The sequence below is a fragment of the Impatiens glandulifera genome, chromosome 1 (assembly GCF_907164915.1).
Source record: "Impatiens glandulifera chromosome 1, dImpGla2.1, whole genome shotgun sequence".
In the NCBI taxonomy this organism is placed as follows: domain Eukaryota; kingdom Viridiplantae; phylum Streptophyta; class Magnoliopsida; order Ericales; family Balsaminaceae; genus Impatiens; species Impatiens glandulifera.
Window position 1 is genome coordinate 86,815,800 of NC_061862.1, and position 18,253 is coordinate 86,834,052.

An 18,253-nucleotide genomic window follows, 5' to 3' on the forward strand; every position below is an offset into this window, starting at 1 on the left:
TAGCTCTAAATTGAATTAAAAAAAATGTTTTGAAATGTGAATAAGCACAACCATGAAATGATTCTAACTTTTACAAAATATAAATAGTTTCATCGTTACGTTATTAACCCCGAATTTGTCTTTCCTCTGGCTTATGTAGCGCAGTTACGTTTCACAGCTACAACTATTGGCGCTTCAAAATTCAATGTCAAATTGAGCAGATAGACTAGATATTGTGATGGGTTTTTAGTTATTCACAAAATTGACAATGACTAATCTATATATATATATATATATAATGATGTGTAATTTTTAAAGTGTCCGGATTGTCGGGTTGAGAGCTGTGGTTAATTTGGATATATGTGAGAGTAAATGGATACTTGGGTCTTGGGTCGGATTGTGGGTTGACCCGCCCATAAAAAATTTACCGTAATATTTTTTTCACGGTTTTTTATATTATTACTCGTGCAAATGCACGAGATACATGCTAGTTCTAAGTAGTAGTTGTAACTTGTAACTCAATAATTTGATGATTTCAGCTGTTATATAATGCTGAACTTACTCCTAATAGGGCATCCATCAATGAAAAGTTTTGTGAAAGTTTTTTCTTTCGATATTACTTTTTTTGATTTCGTTCTTCATCTTGGGGATGGTTAGATATATATTAGAAATATTGTTTTCTCATATTGGTTTCTTTTTCTCCTATAATCTTTAAATTATTCTCTCATCATTTTTCCGCTAAAACACAAATTTTCCCTTTAATCTCTTAAATCAATAACAAACAATAACTCTAGTTACAAATTTAAACTGTATCACATTATTTAATAGAAAACTAAATACACTCACAATATGACAATAAAAAATACATAACAAGAAGCATAACAGGCAAATCAAAAAAATTAAATTGTTCATATATAAATATATTAATAATTTGTAGGATAACCTAGAAATGATACAAATTTAAGATCTAAAAAAAATAGATTACATACACTATTGTCCCAACAAGTGCGATCATGTTCCTTTTTCCCTTTGACTTATAGAGAATTTGGGCTATTAATAATCCTAAAAATTGAATGAATAAATTTGAAAGCAAAAATAAAATATGGTTTTGTAATAGCAGTCATTTTAGATAAAATAAAACTAAGCAAAGCAAAATAGTTACCTAAGGAAGGAAGAAAGTAATTAAAACCGTTGTAAGAAAGAACAGTATTGAGAAAATTCAGATCGTTATAGCTTAATTGTAAATCTCAAGTCTCATAATTATTATTTATGATTCTTCAAAACCACTCCATCATCTCTGTTTCTTCATCCTTTACACACTTGCTGTTGTTGTTAATTTCATCATCCTGATCAGGATCCCAATTTTCTTCCATTCCATCACTATGAGGATCCTGGCACAACCATCACTATCTCCCGTCGCCACCGATAAACGTCTCAATAACGCTGCCAGCGGCGGCGGCGGCGGAGGCGGAGGAGGAGGAGGAGGTGGATACAAGGATAAGGATGCGGAGTCGCTATTCAGAACGAAACCGATCTCGGAAATCCGAAATGTGGAGGCAGCAACCAGGTATCAGATCCAGGAGAAGAGCGAAGAGCTTCGTCAATTGGTTGGCAATCGATATCGAGATCTCATCGACTCTGCCGACTCCATCGTCCTTATGAAGTCTTCCTGCGAGTCGATCTCCACCAATATTGCAGACGTTCATCGTGGAATCCTGCTTTCACTATCTTCCGAAGGACCTCTTGTACCAAGAGTGTTGACCAATACAATCACGAACTCGGCCAGGGCTAAACTGTACGGCATTGCTTGTCGAGTTAAGTATTTGGTCGATACGCCGGAGAATATTTGGGGTTGTCTCGATGAATCCATGTTTCTCGAGGCAGCGGCTAGGTATACTCGCGCCAAGCAGGTCCATCATGTTCTTGTTGATGGGAGTAATGATAAAGCCATCCTATCGAATTTCCCTCTATTGCAGCAGCAGTGGCAGATTGTGGAGAGCTTCAAGGCTCAGATATCGCAGAGGAGCCGTGAGCGGTTGTTGTCTGATCATTTCGGACTTGGGATTGCTGCTTATGCGGATGCTCTAGCTGCAGTTGCCATCATTGACGAACTTGAAGCTAAACAGGTCTTATCGCTGTTTCTAGATTCCAAAAAGTCTTGCATTTCTCAGAAATTAGGAAGTTGCTGTACGGCCAGAGTTACAAGCTCAGATGTTGTATCTTCATTCTGTGATGTATTGAAGATCATTCAAGTTACTGTAGGCCAAGTAGGAGAGTTATTTTTACAAGTACTGAACGACTTGCCTTTGTTTCACAAAATGATACTCGAATCACCTCCTGCTTCTCAACTCTTTGGGGGCATACCAAACCCCGAAGAGGAAGTGCGCATGTGGAGACTCTTTAGGGATAAACTGGAGTCTGCAATGGTGATGCTCAACAGAGAATTCATTGGAAAGACCTGTTCCACTTGGCTGAGCAGTTGTGGAAGAGAGGTTGCCAATAGAATTAACGGAAAGTACCTGATTAATGCCATCGACAGTGGGAAAGAACTTGCTTTAGCCGAGAGGATGATGAGGGAAACGATGGAAAGTAAGCAAGTCTTGGAAGGAAGTTTGGAGTGGCTTAAGAATGTGTTTGGCTCCGAGATTGAATTACCGTGGAACAGAATCCGTGAGCTGGTTCTGGAAAGCGACACAGACCTATGGGATGATATATTTGAAGATGCTTTCGTTCAGAGGATGAAAGTTGTGATTGACTCTGGATTTGATAACTTGAATGGAACAATAAATGTTAGAGAAACCGTTCATGCCATTTCTGAGGCTTCTGCCGAGTCAAACTTGGATAGATCACACCCTGGGGGTGCTGTTTGGTTCATAGATCAAAACCCAAAAAAAGTTGGTTCGAGGACATTATCAAATGCAGATTCGGAAGGAAAGGATATCCTTAGCTGCCTGAACGCCTACTTTGGTGTTGAAGTCACACAAATCAGAGACGCTGTTGATAGCCACTGTGAGACTATTCTCGAGGATCTATTGAGCTTTCTAGACTCGCCAAAGGCTTCTGTTCGGTTAAAGGATCTTGCACCATATTTACAGAATAAGTGTTTCAAAAGTATATCAACCATGCTGATGGATCTGAAGGCAGTCCTGGGAGATTTATCTAGTGCTCTTGAAAATGTGAATGATAAGGTCGTTTCACGGTCTACTGTTGTAGACAAATCTCTCTTCATAGGACGGCTTTTGTTTGCATTCCATAAACACTCGAGACATATTCCAGTCTTACTTGGTTCACCGAGATTATGGGTTACAACAAGAAATGTTGCTTATGGAAAATCAGCATCATTGTTTATGAATTCTAGGAGATCTTTTGATTCTCCTCTCCAACATTCACCTGGAGGAAATTATTTTGATTCTTCTAAAATTCAAATTTCTCTAGCCACTGCTGCTTTAGTTGCGAAGGAAGGTGGAGAATTACAGCACCTTGATGAGCTTAATAGATTGTTCGGGGGCTTGACTACTAACGCCTACAACTTGTGGATATCATGGGTTGCTGATGAGCTTTCAGCTATTCTCTCCCACAATGTTAGACAAGATGATGGTTTGTCAAGTACAGGTCCCGTAAGAGTGAGTTAACTATGCTTAATTTCTGATTACCATGCTTCTATTGGCATGTCTTGCATATCTCAATAATTTGGTGCCTCCTTGTTTCATGATAGTGTGAAATGGCTTCATTTGGAAACACATTTCCTGTTAGATTTCTTGTGTGAACCAATATATGATCACATTTAAGAACTGAAATTAGTCAGACGTAGATTAAAAAATGTATTGTCAGTTGCTCACCCAGATACAAAAACAGATTTGTTTTAAATAGGTTAATTATTTTTACCAATTTAATTGTGGAGATACATACCACAAACAACATAGTTCTTACCTTCAGCATGTTGGTATTAATACCTCAAATATTAAATTCATATTGTACCCATGAATAATGATAGATATTAAATTTGATCTGGAAGACAAGGGGAAGCTGGTCATACCCCCTTTCTCTCAGCATTTTGGCTCATGCAGTTTGTACCCTTTTTGGCAAGAGTAATTGAATATTCTTATACATTTATTTTACACATTTTGCTATTTCATATGTATCAAATTTATTGGGAGGCCTTGTTCTAAACATATGTATATATCCTTATTGAAGCCAAGTGGCAAAGGAATTTTGCACCGCATATGAAAATTTATTAGAAACAAAAATTCTGTAACATTTATCTAGTATTAATATCCAAGTAACATATGACATTTAACATTTCAAATGCTTTTCTGGTTTCTTATGAAATATTTGATTCTTCTGCCATAGTTCATTATAACTGAGACCAAGAGTTGAAGTTGTAATTACATGATGGGCAAACTCAAAATTTACTGTGAAAAACTCAGCTTATTCTGTCATTGCATGCAAATTCTTTCTTGGATATGCTTGGACAATTTGTACTCTGTTTGCTTATTTACACTTCGGTTCTATGAAGGGTTGGGAGGAAACTGTGGTTAAGCAAGAACAGTCAGATGATAGCCATTCTGAGTTGAAGATATCACTTCCATCAATGCCTTCTCTTTACATTACTTCTCTTCTGTTCCGAGCATGTGAAGAAATTCATCGGGTGGGTGGTCATGTAATTGACAAGTCAATTTTGCAAATGTTTGCTCAAAAACTAATGGAGAAGGTACTTATTTATTCCCTAACATATTTTCTCACTTGTTTTCAAACTTTTATTATTTATTATTTTTTCTTTTATATTAATATATTTCTTCTGGAATCTCGTTCTTGTGAAAAAGAGTTCATTTTCTTTTGAGAATTTGGATGCTCACAAATGAACATTCTACAAGCTTACTGTACAAAGTCTTAAGAAATATTTAGATGCTTGTTAATTTGCTTACTTTCAGTTGGATTTTAGATTTCTCAACAGTTCAAGTAAGAAAGGTTATAAAGTAGGTATATGATTCTTATCGACATTCTAGTAACTTATAATAGTGATAGAGAACCCTTTCTATTGTGTTTGACCTCAGACCAAGAGGGATGCACCTAATGGGCCTCTATAGCTTTTTGGAAGCTTTAAGATAAGTGATATCTATCAGTTCTTGATGCTGATAAGCTTTGTAATTGATTCTAGTCCATGTTGGGTTATAGTGGATCCAACTAAGGGGAAACAACCTTCATTAATTTGTCGTTGGAAAACTTGTGAGGTGATCTAGTTACATGTAGTAATTTAAATGCTTGATGAGTGCTTAGCCAAATTTTAGGTTCTTAAGAATTTACTTATGTCATTGCAGCCTTTATTATTTTCATTATAACTTATATAAGGAACCTGCCTATTCCTATAAAATGAACCAAGATACAATGTCAGAGAAGAATATTTTATCATTGGGTAAGAGTAGAGGCCTTATTTAGGCTGTTGAAAACTAGCCATTTTTCATATCAAATTGCTAAGGGAACAGCTTATCGCTAATATTGAGTTCTAATCCAGAAATAGTTCAAATTAGCAATATTCTTAGGTATCCTTTTTCCCTTGACTTTTTCACTTTCCCCCCTGATACCTTTTTTTTTTTGTGAGAATTAAAGAAGAACTAGCATGACACCCCACAGTCATGGTCCCAACTTAAACTCAAAACGCTTCCAGATGGAATTGAACCCGTGACCTTTTGCTCTCTTAAATTGACTCTTACCATTAAGCTACCTTGATGGGTTCCCCATGATACTGTTAGATAACTTTCTTTTAATTGGTTTTATTATTAGTTAGCCTCTTCAATTTAGTTGTCTCATCCATTCATACACAGTGAAACGTGATACTTTGTGCCATTATGTGCTTCTCTGTTTCTTTTTTCTCTAATTTTTTATGTAATTAATTCTAGTTGAACCATCTCTTTCTCTTTTTGAAAGGATGCAACAAAGCCATCTTCTTTTTACGGAAAATGATTGTTTATGCATGCATCTTGCTATTTCTGATTGGTCTCATAGATTATTAGACTATGGCATGTAAGACTTTGACCATTAATCCTTTTGCTTTCCTTGTTACTTTTGTGTGTGCTCTTAGGTTAGTAATGTGTATGCGGAACTCCAATCCAACCAAGAGGATAGTGAAGCGCAAATGTCAGATAAAGGGGCCTTACAAGTTCTGCTAGACTTGAGATTTGTTGCTGATGTTCTTGTGGGAGATAGTTTGCATAAGCAAGAAGGTTCATCAAAAAGATCAGAGAAAAAATTCTCTTTGAGGAGGAAGCAGGATGCAAACCATCCTAAGTCCGGTATTGAAGAACAGTTGGATGACTTGCTTAGACGCTTTTCTCAAATGCTGGATCCTATTGACTGGCTTACGTAAGTTTTTCGTTCCTTACTTAACATGATAATAAGTAAATGATGGTCCAACTCAAGTCCTCTATTAAATGTAAAAGGAAGATCATTTGAACCTTGATTAATTCATAATTGTTTTTCTGAACAAATTATACGACAAAAATAATGTTTTAATCAACATTTGTTAGTAAAGAAAAAACTGCCAAAAATCATCAAGATTCACATAATAGATGTTTTGAAAATTCTGAAATTTGGGTTTCCAGAGTGCTTGTTCTATCTGTTATGCATTAATTTTATTTATTTACTTAAACAATAAAAAAATGTTTGTATTGATAGAAAAGACAATTATAATAGACTTTAATGTGCCTTATATACTATAAGAAAGAATAGTAAAAGACAAAAAAAAACGTTTTAACTTATTTGCTCAAACCCAGGACCAAGTTAGTAAATACGTTCCAGTGGATGATGATACATCAACTTTCTTTGTTTGTTCGCTCTAAACTTATCATTAAACGGAATGGTACAGTTAACATATTTAAAAACAATTATTGGACCTGTAACTTAGAGCTTTATGTTAAACCAAAACCATGCCAAATAGGCTAATTAGCTATTGTAATTCATTGGTGTTACCCCACCCACATCATACATATCCAATATCTTCGAAATCTACACTAGTTTGTTATTTTGTTTGATAATGTGACCATATTAAGCATGTCATTTTCCATTATATTAGTGGGAAGTTGACCTAGCTAAACCTTTAGTACAAAAATGTGTTTTCATTTATTCATATTCTTTTCTGCTTTGTAATTCCTTCATTAAATCCCATCTACCATTGGATTACTGATGAATGTTCCATCTTTACTCTGAACATTTGTTCTTTCTTGCCCTAAAGATTGATTTATTTTCAGCCAAGACAATTATACCCATACTGCATTGACTTAGTTCAATATTATGCAGATATGAGCCATACTTGTGGGAAAATGGAAGACAAGCATACTTACGACATGCTGTCCTCTTTGGGTTCTTTGTGCAACTTAATCGCTTGTATACAGACTGTGTGCAGAAATTACCCACTAACTCTGAGTCAAATATAATGAGATGTTCCACCATTCCTCGGTTTAAGTATCTTCCTATCAGGTTGGTTTTTTATCCTTTAGTTTTATTTCTCAGCTTCTACTCACTCCAACTTTCTAATTTTTCATTAGGAAAGTCATCCTCTCTGTCATCTATGAGATGCCTCATTTAATTCTAGCCTATCTTAACTCATTTAATTTTAGCCTATCTTAACTGTAACTACAGATTCCCAGTTTTTTTTGGAAGTCACTTTCATAAATATCCCACCATTGTACATGATATGTCCAATGTGGCTATTGTTTCTACTCCTGCAATGATATGGGAAACACATATTGTTTCTGGATATGAATCCAACAAAAACATAAATAAAATTTGAATTATTGTCTAAATTTACTTTCCATATGTATTTCTAGACCAAAATTCTAATATAGAAACAAAAGTAAAAAGTGTTTCTCCTTGTGATATTGTGCATAATATTGATGTTATTCATTTGTTTGTAGTTGCAAATTGATGATATGAAAGTCTAAAAATATCTCAATGTTTTAGCTATGAAATTTTCTTTTGTGGTGCAATGGTTCTGATATAGCTTAAAATAGATTTAAACTGATAACCTAGTTCTAAGTTAGAGATACCTTGATTTAAAGTGGAGAGTAGAATAGAATGGAGGGTGAGAATGAGATTCACAATTGCAATCTGCAATTGAGAATATTAGGTAAGTGAGTAAGAATTAACGATAAAAGAAGAAGAAGATAGCTGATAGAAGATAGAGAGAAGTTGACCTTAGAAGGTTTCTGTAAAAATATCTGGTACCCTTGCAGATCATGATCACTTCTTTATATACCCATCATCTGCCATAATTAAATTCCCGCCAATTCCATATTTTTGTCTACTACTTTATTAATAATTATTTATTTCCATATAAATAATTATTTATTAAGTATTCTATATTTTGGCTAACTGCCTTATTTATAATTATTTATTGTGCATAATTAAAAATAGAACTGCTGACATGGGTTACGTCCACCCGTCAACTTATTTTAGGGTTAGGATTCCTAACCCTAACAATCCCTTGTAACAAGGTTCAACCTACCCCAAAACCAGTAAATAATTTAAACTTGAAGAATATATAAATGTGGAATCTAATGTAAAGGACAATTACAAATGAAAAAAAAGGAGAATATGTTGCTAACTACACCTAGATAACATATGTTTGATTATATTTTTTTAACCATATTTTATTACTGACTCTCTTTGTTAGTCGGATCGTCGTTGTTAGTTGGATAGTCTTTGTTTTCTTTAATTTTAATTTTAATATGGCATGATTTGCACCCTGGCTTCTAAACTAATGATTCTGAAACTTTTGACTATTATTATGCAGCGTTCCAGCATTATCTTCAAGAGCAGTAACCCAAGCGTCTATGTCAAATCCCACTGATGACATATCTTTGAGAAATTCATGGAGGAATTTCGCAAATGAGGATCTTTCCTCAAGAATGGATATTGATGACAATTCTAGTTTTGGTGTCGCGACCCCTTTCCTGAAATCTTTTATGCAGGTCAATTTCTTCTACATTTCTGCCTTTAATTTTATTTTACTTTTCTTTATAAAATTCAACTACAAAAAATGATAATAAATCCTTATGAATAAGTTTACTAGTAAAAATGGTCATACAAAATACTAAAAGATATTAATAATTAGTAAATCAATGAGGATAACACAAAAACACTCACAAATTGATGAGTCAATTAGGCACGTTTCATTCCTCCTTCCTAGAACTTGAGCCTTCTTCCACAGCTAACTTTGAGTGAACATGGAAGCTCTCGTTGTAAAAGGCCTACTACTCCTACCCTTTCTTCTCCTCCTCTTCCCTAATTTAGACTTCTCAATCAGATCGAATTGTAGTTTATGTTGTTCACTTTCAAGCTTAGATTTTCTCAATGGTTTTGGAATAGGTGACCACCTAATCAAATATATTAGGAATCATCTTAGCTGGCAAATAACTACCATAAGACTCACTTTAAAGGATGTTAAACTTTCTATGCATAACTCCATAGAAAAAAAATATTCTTCCCTAGGCATAGTCTGGAATCACAAGATTAAGAGTTAAGACTATACTCATCTTTAAAAAGAAAACTATCATCTAAATGGGTGAATCTTATTCCATGGTGAATGATTTTGAGATTTATTGGTTAGGTCTCCTTGGAGTAAATCTAATGGCATCTTATAGAGAGAAATAATTATTGCCTGTTTTATAAGTTAAGAAGTCTAATGAATGGTATCTATCTAATGGTGGACATGAATCTTCATAAATTATGTGGTGTGGTGTAACTGTTATTATTATTATTATGAAACAGTGTAACTGCTATTATTATTATTATTATTATGAACAATGTAAGTGATATATATCTGACAGGTTGGCAGCAGATTTGGTGAGAGTACTATGAAACTAGGATCAATATTAACTGATGGACAAGTTGGACGTTTCAGTGCCATGTCAACATTCGGTGATATTTTACCTGTCCAAGCTGCCGGCCTTCTTTCATCCTTCACAGCCAGCAGATCAGACTCCTCCTCTTGATCATCAGCCCTAGCTCCTCTTTGAAGGGTTAGGCATTTTTTTTAAGGTCAATTTTATTCTTTACTGTATTTTAATATCCTTACTATAAAAAATGAAGTATGAAATTGAGAGATTAAGTAATTCTTATATACCCGAGAGAGATTATTTCACCCTCAAAACTAAAATATACATATTTTTATTTCTTATCCATCAACACATCAAAACTCAAGAATAACTGTATGATGCTCTATAGCTTGTTTGATAAAGTAGAAATGATGATGAGGTTGATAGGAACTTATTTGGAAAAATTCCCAAACAAGGCCTTGTTTGTTCTGTAGTTTGGTATTTGGTTGATGATTTATATGAGTTCCAAGTGTAAGCTTAAGGTGCATTCAAAATGCTTAATAATTATTATTATTATTATTATTATTATTGTTTAGGTGTGTAGTAGCTTCTTCTTCTTCTTCTTATAGAATATTAGGATTTAGGAGTTGTTGCCAATAATGATTGAAGTAGACTAGTTTGTCTTGTTGTTTTAATAATAATAATATTATTAAGAAGATGAAGAAGGAGAAGGAGAATTGGTTTCATATTGTAATAGATAGATAGTCTCATTTTTAACTTATGTATAATTGGTTGTCAGTTCATTCATTGTATATAGTAATTAGTAGTATGAGATGAGAGACCACCATATTTACCACCATTCACTACTTGTACACAGCCAAATCGAGCCGACCGGGTTTGTTTGTTTGTTTGTCTGTTGTGTCTAGTGTTAAAGGAGAAGACACAAACACAAGGCCTTGTTTGGTTGATTGATTAAATAGGGAAAGATAATGATTATTGGTCTCGTGAATAGGAAGTTATTAGGAGAAATCTGGAATGGCCAATGAGGAATTGCCATGTAATGAGATAAGGAAAAAAAAAAGATATATTATTATTATTATTGTCTCTAGAGGAGGGTAGTAGTTATGGGTAGCAGAAGTGCCCACGTACTGTCAAGCTGCCCATCGTCTGGATTCTGGAAGGATAAGAATTAAGATTAGATTTATTTTTATAGATGGAATAAAATTATAGATATTTTTTTCTGATAACGACTCCTTTCACGTTTTATCACCCCACCATCACCACCCATATCTTTATTATCCCCTTCTTACTCATTTAATTCCCATTATTACTTTGATTTGAAATATAAGGGGTTTATCAAGATCTGAATTGGGTTTTTGCCTATTTTGTTTGAGCTTTCTACTCTTTTTAAGGGTTTTATATTTTTGATGTTTTATTTCTTATTGACATTGTTTTTATGACTACCCATCTTGTATTGTTTATAGTCAGTCTATAAAATAAAAGGGGGCTTACCCTATTATAGTGTTGCTTTGTTGTGTTACTCTTATTTATAATCAGTGCAAGTGTAATGTAAATTATGCAAAAATAAAAAAAATTTAAAAAAAATGATTTGAATATTAATATAAAGAAATTATTGTTCCAAACAATGACTAAATATGGGTGGCCTTCTTTTGTCTCTCTTTAGGGAATGGGATGGGATGGGGCATGGTTCCGTTATTGATAAGTTGAGTTGTTATCAAACAATTTTAATTCAGTTGGCTCAATATATCAATTCTCATATAAACAAAATTTCTCCCTTTATATTATTAGTCTAAGAAAATTCCTAATGGTTAAAGTTAAATATTGTAACTCCAAAAGATGTATTATTTTGTGTCAATATTTTTTCCATTCTAATAACCGGCTATAACATATGAATCTTTTTGAATGTCCCTTTGGAGTTTGGAGTATATATTATATATATATATATATATATATATATATATATATTTGCTAATTTCAAATGAATGTCCTACCATTACATGACTTATCTATCATTTTTAGCTATCTTGACTACAAGAATATTAAATTTAACATTATATTATTTATACATATTTGATCGGTGTTAGGAACACGACTGAACTGTAAAAATTGAATCGATTTAAGCTCAATCAATCAAAGATTTTTTCAAAAGATTTAAGTCATGAGTTGATAAACCCCAACTTTTTTTTTTTTAAATGATTCGAGTTTGAAGATTTGAACCTTTGAGGATTATTAGACATTAACTAATCTTTCAGTGTACTAAAATATAGTAACTGTCATTAACAGTTTACTAAGGCCTTGTTTGGATTGGGGTTATTTAAATAACCTAAAGAGCGAAAAAAATAATAGAGAGTGAAAAAAATAATGATGATCGATGATTTTGGGGAAGTGACGATTATTTTTGGTAAAAAGACTTAAAGGGTATTGATTTATATAAATAAAATAAAAAATAAAAATTTTAAATAGAAAGTATTTTATTATTTTAGTATTAGAAAATTGATTTGGTATAGATTATTTAAAAATCCTAATAAGAACAAGACCTAAGATTATACATGTAACATCTCTCAATTTCGGGACTATTGTCCTTAACTATTTGTAGGTGTTTACAAATATAGAATATTCATATCTTTCAATTAAATTATTGTCTCTTTATTATGGTGTAAACTCATGTAAACATAAACACAGAGACAATAATGTTCATAAATATAAAATAAAATCAGTCTAACTACATAACAAAATAAAACAAAACAAAACAAAACTTTAATAAAAATAAATAAATAAATAAATAAAACTCTGATTCTCTCATCTCTACATCTACTCCTCGTCGTCGACATTAAAGGGTGAACCTGGTCTCCTCACGAATCTCCCCTACAAAGCATAAAAAAGTTTAAAAAGGTAAAAAAAGTATAAAAAAAGAAAACAAAAGTAATAAAATTTGAATTGTTTTTTTACCTTCAATCTGGGCCGTTGATCTGCGTTGACTTTTCTAACTTCATAACGGATCTTCTTAAAGAAAAGACGCGACCGTCGCTTTTCCTTGTAACGCAGAACGCTCGCTTCTCTACCTCCGTTGTTTTCTGAGAATAAGTCTATTTGCGCCAACCTGGCCTGCAACATAAAAAAAATAAAAAAAAAAGTTATAATTCACTGCTACGCACCCCCATCCAGAACCAATACACCTCTTTTTCCATCCTTCAATGATTGATGTGAAAAAGAAAAAAAATAAATAAATAAATAACCCTCTTCACCACGTGGCAAGCCGACAACAAAACAAATTACCTCAATATTTGAAGTGAAAGAGATAGATAGATAAATAGATATTTATTTTTTAAATATTTATAAATTTAAAAGTAAATATTAAATTCAAAACTCAAACATTCTTTACTAAATAAAATTTAAAATTAAAATCCCCATCCTAAAATGGGAATAAGAGAAGTATTATTGAAAACTTGAAAGAAAAGAAAAAGAAAAAGAAAAATACTAAAATCTCCGACCGGAGGAGGAGGAGGCCGATTTTCCGGTCACACCTACATGCAGATTGCTTTCATTTCCAGGCGGTTCGTCGGAAAACGGCGACCCTCTGTCCGACCAAGCAGCCAAAAGCTTGTCATGGTTTAGTTTTAGAACAAGACCATGATTATTATTCATCAGATTTGGTCTCTCCTCCTCCGTCGCCGGCGGTAGCAACGGCAGCAGCGGCAGCGGCGGCGGCAGTTGATTAATCTTGCTTAGAACCTTGTTCTTCTTCTTTTTCTCCCCCGCCGGCGGCGCCGGAATTTTGCTGAATTTAGGAGAGATTTCGGTTACATCTACTCTAGGATATCGCCACCAATCTCCGTCGTCGGCGGCATGCCTCAATGCTCTGACACCGTTTCTCTGACCTAATACCCATTCAAGATTAGAACTTGAAGATGATTCTCTCTCAACTCCCCAACCCATTGGATATCCATAACACCAACCGCTAACGTTATTATTATCATCGTAGCCGGCGCCGGCGTTCTTATTAATCCCCATTATACTGTCGATACCCAGTTCAATTTCCCCATCAAGCATCGATTCCGTCTCAAAATCCTCATCGATGGAACTGGATGGAATCATCTTGTCGAATCTAAACGGATCATTCGGTAGTAAGAACGTCCTCGGTTTCTCCGAAACAGTGGCGGCTGCGGCGGCGGGGGGATTATTTGGAAACAGTAAATCCGACTCTCCAGAATTGGAATTCCCTGAGAAAAAGGGATGAATGGTTTGCTGTTGTTGTTGTTGTGGAGGTTTGGTGAATTTGCAGGGTTTGGCTGAGAAAATTCCTGGATAGGCGGTGGAGAGAAGTGCCGCCGCCTCGTTGTAAGTCTGATTAGGTCTTTTCCGGGGAGTTCTTGGTTTTCTGGTGGAGATTGTAAAGGGTGAATTGGCTCCGGATTCTGAAAGGGTAGGTGAATGAGAAGTAAGGGTACTTGAAGATGTTGAAGATGGTGATTTAACTATCATCATCTCCAAGTCTAGTCCATAGGCAGCCCTTCCGGCGCCGGTTAAACAAGAAGACATCTGTTGATGTATTGTTACAAGATGTAAGGACATTCAAAATAAAGAGAGAATACGCAAGCTCATGAATTACCCACCTGGAATTGAAAGAAAGAAAGAAGAAGAACAATGGTAGTAGGAAAACCCTAAGTTAAACCCTTGTCTTCTTGTTTCACTCACTCGGTTCAATTTCTCTCTCTATTTCTTGTATGTATCTTGCTAGTGGAAAAAAGATTGTATTTTTTTTTCTATGGTTGAGCACATTTTATTTCAATGTAAGGGGCCCATATTTATATATCCATAACTAATTACTTTTTTACTCTATTGTAACATTTTTTAATTTAAACTTTAATAAATAAATAAAGTGCAAGATCTACCCACATTGTCTATTTCAAACATTAAATTCAAATTTAAATAAAATATTTTCAATAAATTTTAATTATGTGTGGCACAAAACTAAAATTAGTAATTTAAGTAACAATAGATATATTTTAGTTGAAGTGTGAATTATAATGGATATAAATTCATATGATATTTCTTTGTTTGAATGTGGTTTTTCTAAATTGGTAGATTACATATCTTTGTTGTTTATGTTTATTTATTATATTAACAAATAAGTAATAAAAAAAATTGTAATAAAAATTTAAAATACAAAAAAATTAATTAACAATATCAACTTTTAAAATGAGTAAATTATATATTTTAGACTTAATTATTAATAAATTATGTAAAATAAATACTATATATTTTAAGAGTTGATATAAAAAAAAAATTAGAAAGTTTATTTGAATTTGGGTTATTTTTATAATATAGATAGAAAAAAAATAATGATTTATAATTTTTAGAATGTAATGATTATTTGTTTTAATTTAAAATAAATAATATTTTATATTTTAATTAATAAATTGAATAATTTGAGTGAATAATATTTAAATTTGAGTTATTTAAATATTTTAAAATTAAGACATAATTAATTAATTAAATTATTAAAAAATAAAAAATCAAATAAAACCAATATACACGAGGATACATTAGAAATCTGGGAATTAACAACATTGACACCGAATCAACTTGAAGGTTTCATTATAGTCTCTTATAGCCTATCTGTGTAATAGGACTTTATTCATTGCTCTTCACATTTGTCAATAAAACATAATTTGATTTTTATTGATGCAGTGTGATTTTTGACTATTAACTCTAATAAACTCTTATTTTTATTTTCAATCATTTCTTCAACTTAGTTTCTTTGATAATATCAACTTACATCTCTTAAATAACAAGCATCCTCTAAATAATTTATTTATTATTAAAGGGAGAAATATTCAAACTTAAATAATGAAATTATTATTATTAAAAGAATTGAAATTTAAAAACATAGATCAGTAAAATTAGTGAAGAAACATAAAATTATTATTATTAAAAGAATTGAAAGTAAAATAATATATAATTAAATTATAAAAGAATATAATATTTATTTTAAAAGTTGTTTAAATATATCAAATTTACTTATAATAATAAAAAAATGTGTTAAATTTATCTCCTATTAAACAAATCTAAAATTTAACTTAGTCCAGATAATTTGAGTCATTTTATACTTACAACCTCACTAAGCTTTCTCCACTTCTTCACCAAATTAGCATATTGAGTTAAAGCATCTCCAACGACACCCAAATTTCATTATGCGAGCATTCTTTTTCTCTAATCGGACGTCATTCGCAAACTGCAAAATGTGTTTTGATGTCTCTCTTCCGACCAATGCAAATAAACTATTCATTATCGGACGTCATTCGCAAACTGCAAAATGTGTTTTGATGTCTCTCTTCCGACCAATGCAAATAAACTATTCATTCCCCCATTTTGGTCCCCTGGGATCCTCTGCTACCAATGTAGCATGCTACCTCTGTGCCTTCTCACAAGCAGAGGGGCAGAATTGTAAATAAAAGAAGACTCTTCTTTTATTTACAATACTGCCCCTCTGCTTGTGAGAAGGCACAGAGGTAGCATGCTACATTGGTAGCAGAGGATCCTGTCTCCATTTTGGTCCCCTTCATTTATTTTATTTTTATATATAACATTATATATCTATATAATGCAAATTTATCTTTCAACTTATTTTTTTTTTATTTTTACGATAAAAAGTTATAATATTTTTAAACGTATAATTAAATCATTAAATTATATTAATCATTTAATTCATCCTCGTCCTACTCAACCACCCTCCTGGTCATATCAAATCTCTCTAATTTGTTATCTAAACAACTAATCTTTCAACATCAGCAAGACTAGCCATACATATTTGATCGACGTAAAATGGTGTAATAATTGAATCTCTTTTTAGTCCAAATGAAATCGACGCCTCCAACACGGGCGGATTTGATGAAGAAGAAGATCCTAGAGAAGGAGACACGACAATAGCACGTTCAGGCCACAACATCACTTTATATACATGTGTCCCGTTATCAACCCAAATAGATTTAGGGTAACGACTATGTAGATCAGAATGACGCACCTTAATTCTAATACAATTGTTCTCCTATACTAATTGATTTTTCTCATCGAATTCAATAAATCACTCAAGATCATTACTAGCCCGATTAAGAAGATCATGATTTCACATATCTTTTGTCATCCCAAACAATTGAATCCATATACCCTCCCTATCTATGGGCATTCTTATGTTGTGTTTGGTTGCAACAACATGTGTATTTTCAATATTAACTAATCGACCATCAATGAGTCGTCTAATGCATTCATCGACAAAAGGTCTAATACGCCTATCAATTTACATAATAAACGTTGTTTTAAATTCTTTCCATAGAGCAACATATCTTACACAAGAATTGAATCCATACCAAAAGACGCCCTCATTAGGTCCGATCCCTAGACGCCCTCGACTCCACGTCGACATCTGAAGGGCCCAACGTAACAACTTTAATTGAACCAAATCCCTCAATCGCTCTTTTTTCCCATTCTTAATTTCCGATATAACCACAACTACAAGGCGCCTCCAACGTTTGAAATTCAAAAGATTTTGATCCGACATGAACCGCCTTCGTCTAGTCGACCCAAACCGACTATTTCATATCGCCTACCACTGCTGCATAGGTCAAAACTTCAGCCTTACGAGGATATGGTTGTACCGCTCCGAGCCTAGATTGATGCATATGTTGTGTGTTAACTAGAGACATCTCCTTCTTTGATTGTTAACATGGAGTCTAGTCGATGGTCGGTCCCTTTCTATAATCCTCCATCTATCACCAGAGACATTCATGTTATAACATATAGCCTCCCCGGACCCAAATGTGAGATACACATTTAATAGTTATTGAGAAAGCCGATTAAAGATCGATATCCGATTTTACCATTTGACTTCTTTTTACCCTCTCCCGATATTCTATTTTGTTTTACCCTGAACACTCACTTGAGGTTGTCTGTCCGCCAAGCGGAATGCACGACCATGTCTAATAACCAAGAACCATTATTCCTTTGGGACATTAAGTGCATCAGAGATAGATTTCCAATAACTATGGTTCTTCATAGAAAAAATATATTTATTTATTTTTCTAAAGAAAAAGTTAAGAATTTTTTTTAACAAACCTTAATTAACTTTCTTACAATATTTTTTTATAAAAGAATTAAAGAATAAAAAAATATCAAAAACAGAAATTGATTGTAGACTGGCTAAGAAAAAGCAAATTGCTTTTCCCACCCCCTCCCATATTTCCACCCCTCCCATATTTCCACTCCTATCCCACTCCTTAATTAACTAAAAAATTACTTATTTATCCCTATTAATTTTATATATTTACCTTTCATCTTATTTATTTTACTTATTTTATTTTATTTAATTATTAAGTTTTTTTTATCATGAAATATAATTAATTAATTAATTTTTAATATTTTTTTCTATTTAAAAGATAAAAATC

The 18,253-nt window shown here is 33.0% G+C and overlaps 2 protein-coding genes across 5 annotated transcripts; one reads left to right on the forward strand and one right to left on the reverse strand.

Moving 5' to 3' along the window:
* The first annotated feature begins 1,261 nt into the window (after positions 1–1,261).
* On the forward strand, positions 1,262–10,155 carry LOC124919191 (conserved oligomeric Golgi complex subunit 1). Its single transcript, XM_047459364.1, has 6 exons — positions 1,262–3,602; positions 4,496–4,690; positions 6,059–6,339; positions 7,273–7,452; positions 8,768–8,945; positions 9,804–10,155. The coding sequence occupies exons 1-6, from the start codon at positions 1,362–1,364 to the stop codon at positions 9,966–9,968; spliced, it is 3,240 nt and encodes a 1,079-aa protein (XP_047315320.1). The 5' UTR covers positions 1,262–1,361; the 3' UTR covers positions 9,969–10,155.
* Positions 10,156–12,494: 2,339 nt separating this feature from the next.
* LOC124919192 (protein CHLOROPLAST IMPORT APPARATUS 2-like) lies at positions 12,495–14,592 on the reverse strand. 4 transcript variants are annotated; one of them, XM_047459366.1, is made up of 4 exons: positions 14,426–14,583; positions 13,341–14,351; positions 12,762–12,917; positions 12,495–12,677 (listed from the first exon to the last, which is right to left on the reverse strand). In XM_047459366.1, the coding sequence occupies exons 2-4, from the start codon at positions 14,349–14,351 to the stop codon at positions 12,624–12,626; spliced, it is 1,221 nt and encodes a 406-aa protein (XP_047315322.1). In that variant the 5' UTR covers positions 14,426–14,583; the 3' UTR covers positions 12,495–12,623. The 4 variants fall into 4 exon arrangements, 3 of the variants coding, with proteins under 3 accessions (XP_047315322.1, XP_047315321.1, XP_047315323.1); XR_007097560.1 differs by having other exon boundaries at positions 13,304–14,592; XM_047459365.1 differs by having other exon boundaries at positions 13,341–14,591.
* Between the last annotated feature and the right edge of the window lie 3,661 nt (positions 14,593–18,253).

Excerpts from the sequence above, each read along its gene's own strand:
- LOC124919192 (XM_047459365.1), bottom strand. The coding sequence starts at position 14,384 with ATGTCCTTACATCTTGTAACAATACATCAACAGATGTCTTCTTGTTTA. Across the intron at positions 12,918-13,340 it reads GAAATGAAAGCAATCTGCAT|GCCAGGTTGGCGCAAATAGA; the intron begins GTAGGTGTGACC and ends TTTATGTTGCAG. Across the intron at positions 12,678-12,761 it reads ATCAACGGCCCAGATTGAAG|GGGAGATTCGTGAGGAGACC; the intron begins GTAAAAAAACAA and ends TATGCTTTGTAG.
- LOC124919191 (XM_047459364.1), top strand. The coding sequence starts at position 1,362 with ATGAGGATCCTGGCACAACCATCACTATCTCCCGTCGCCACCGATAAA. Across the intron at positions 4,691-6,058 it reads CTCAAAAACTAATGGAGAAG|GTTAGTAATGTGTATGCGGA; the intron begins GTACTTATTTAT and ends GTGTGCTCTTAG. Across the intron at positions 6,340-7,272 it reads GATCCTATTGACTGGCTTAC|ATATGAGCCATACTTGTGGG; the intron begins GTAAGTTTTTCG and ends AATATTATGCAG.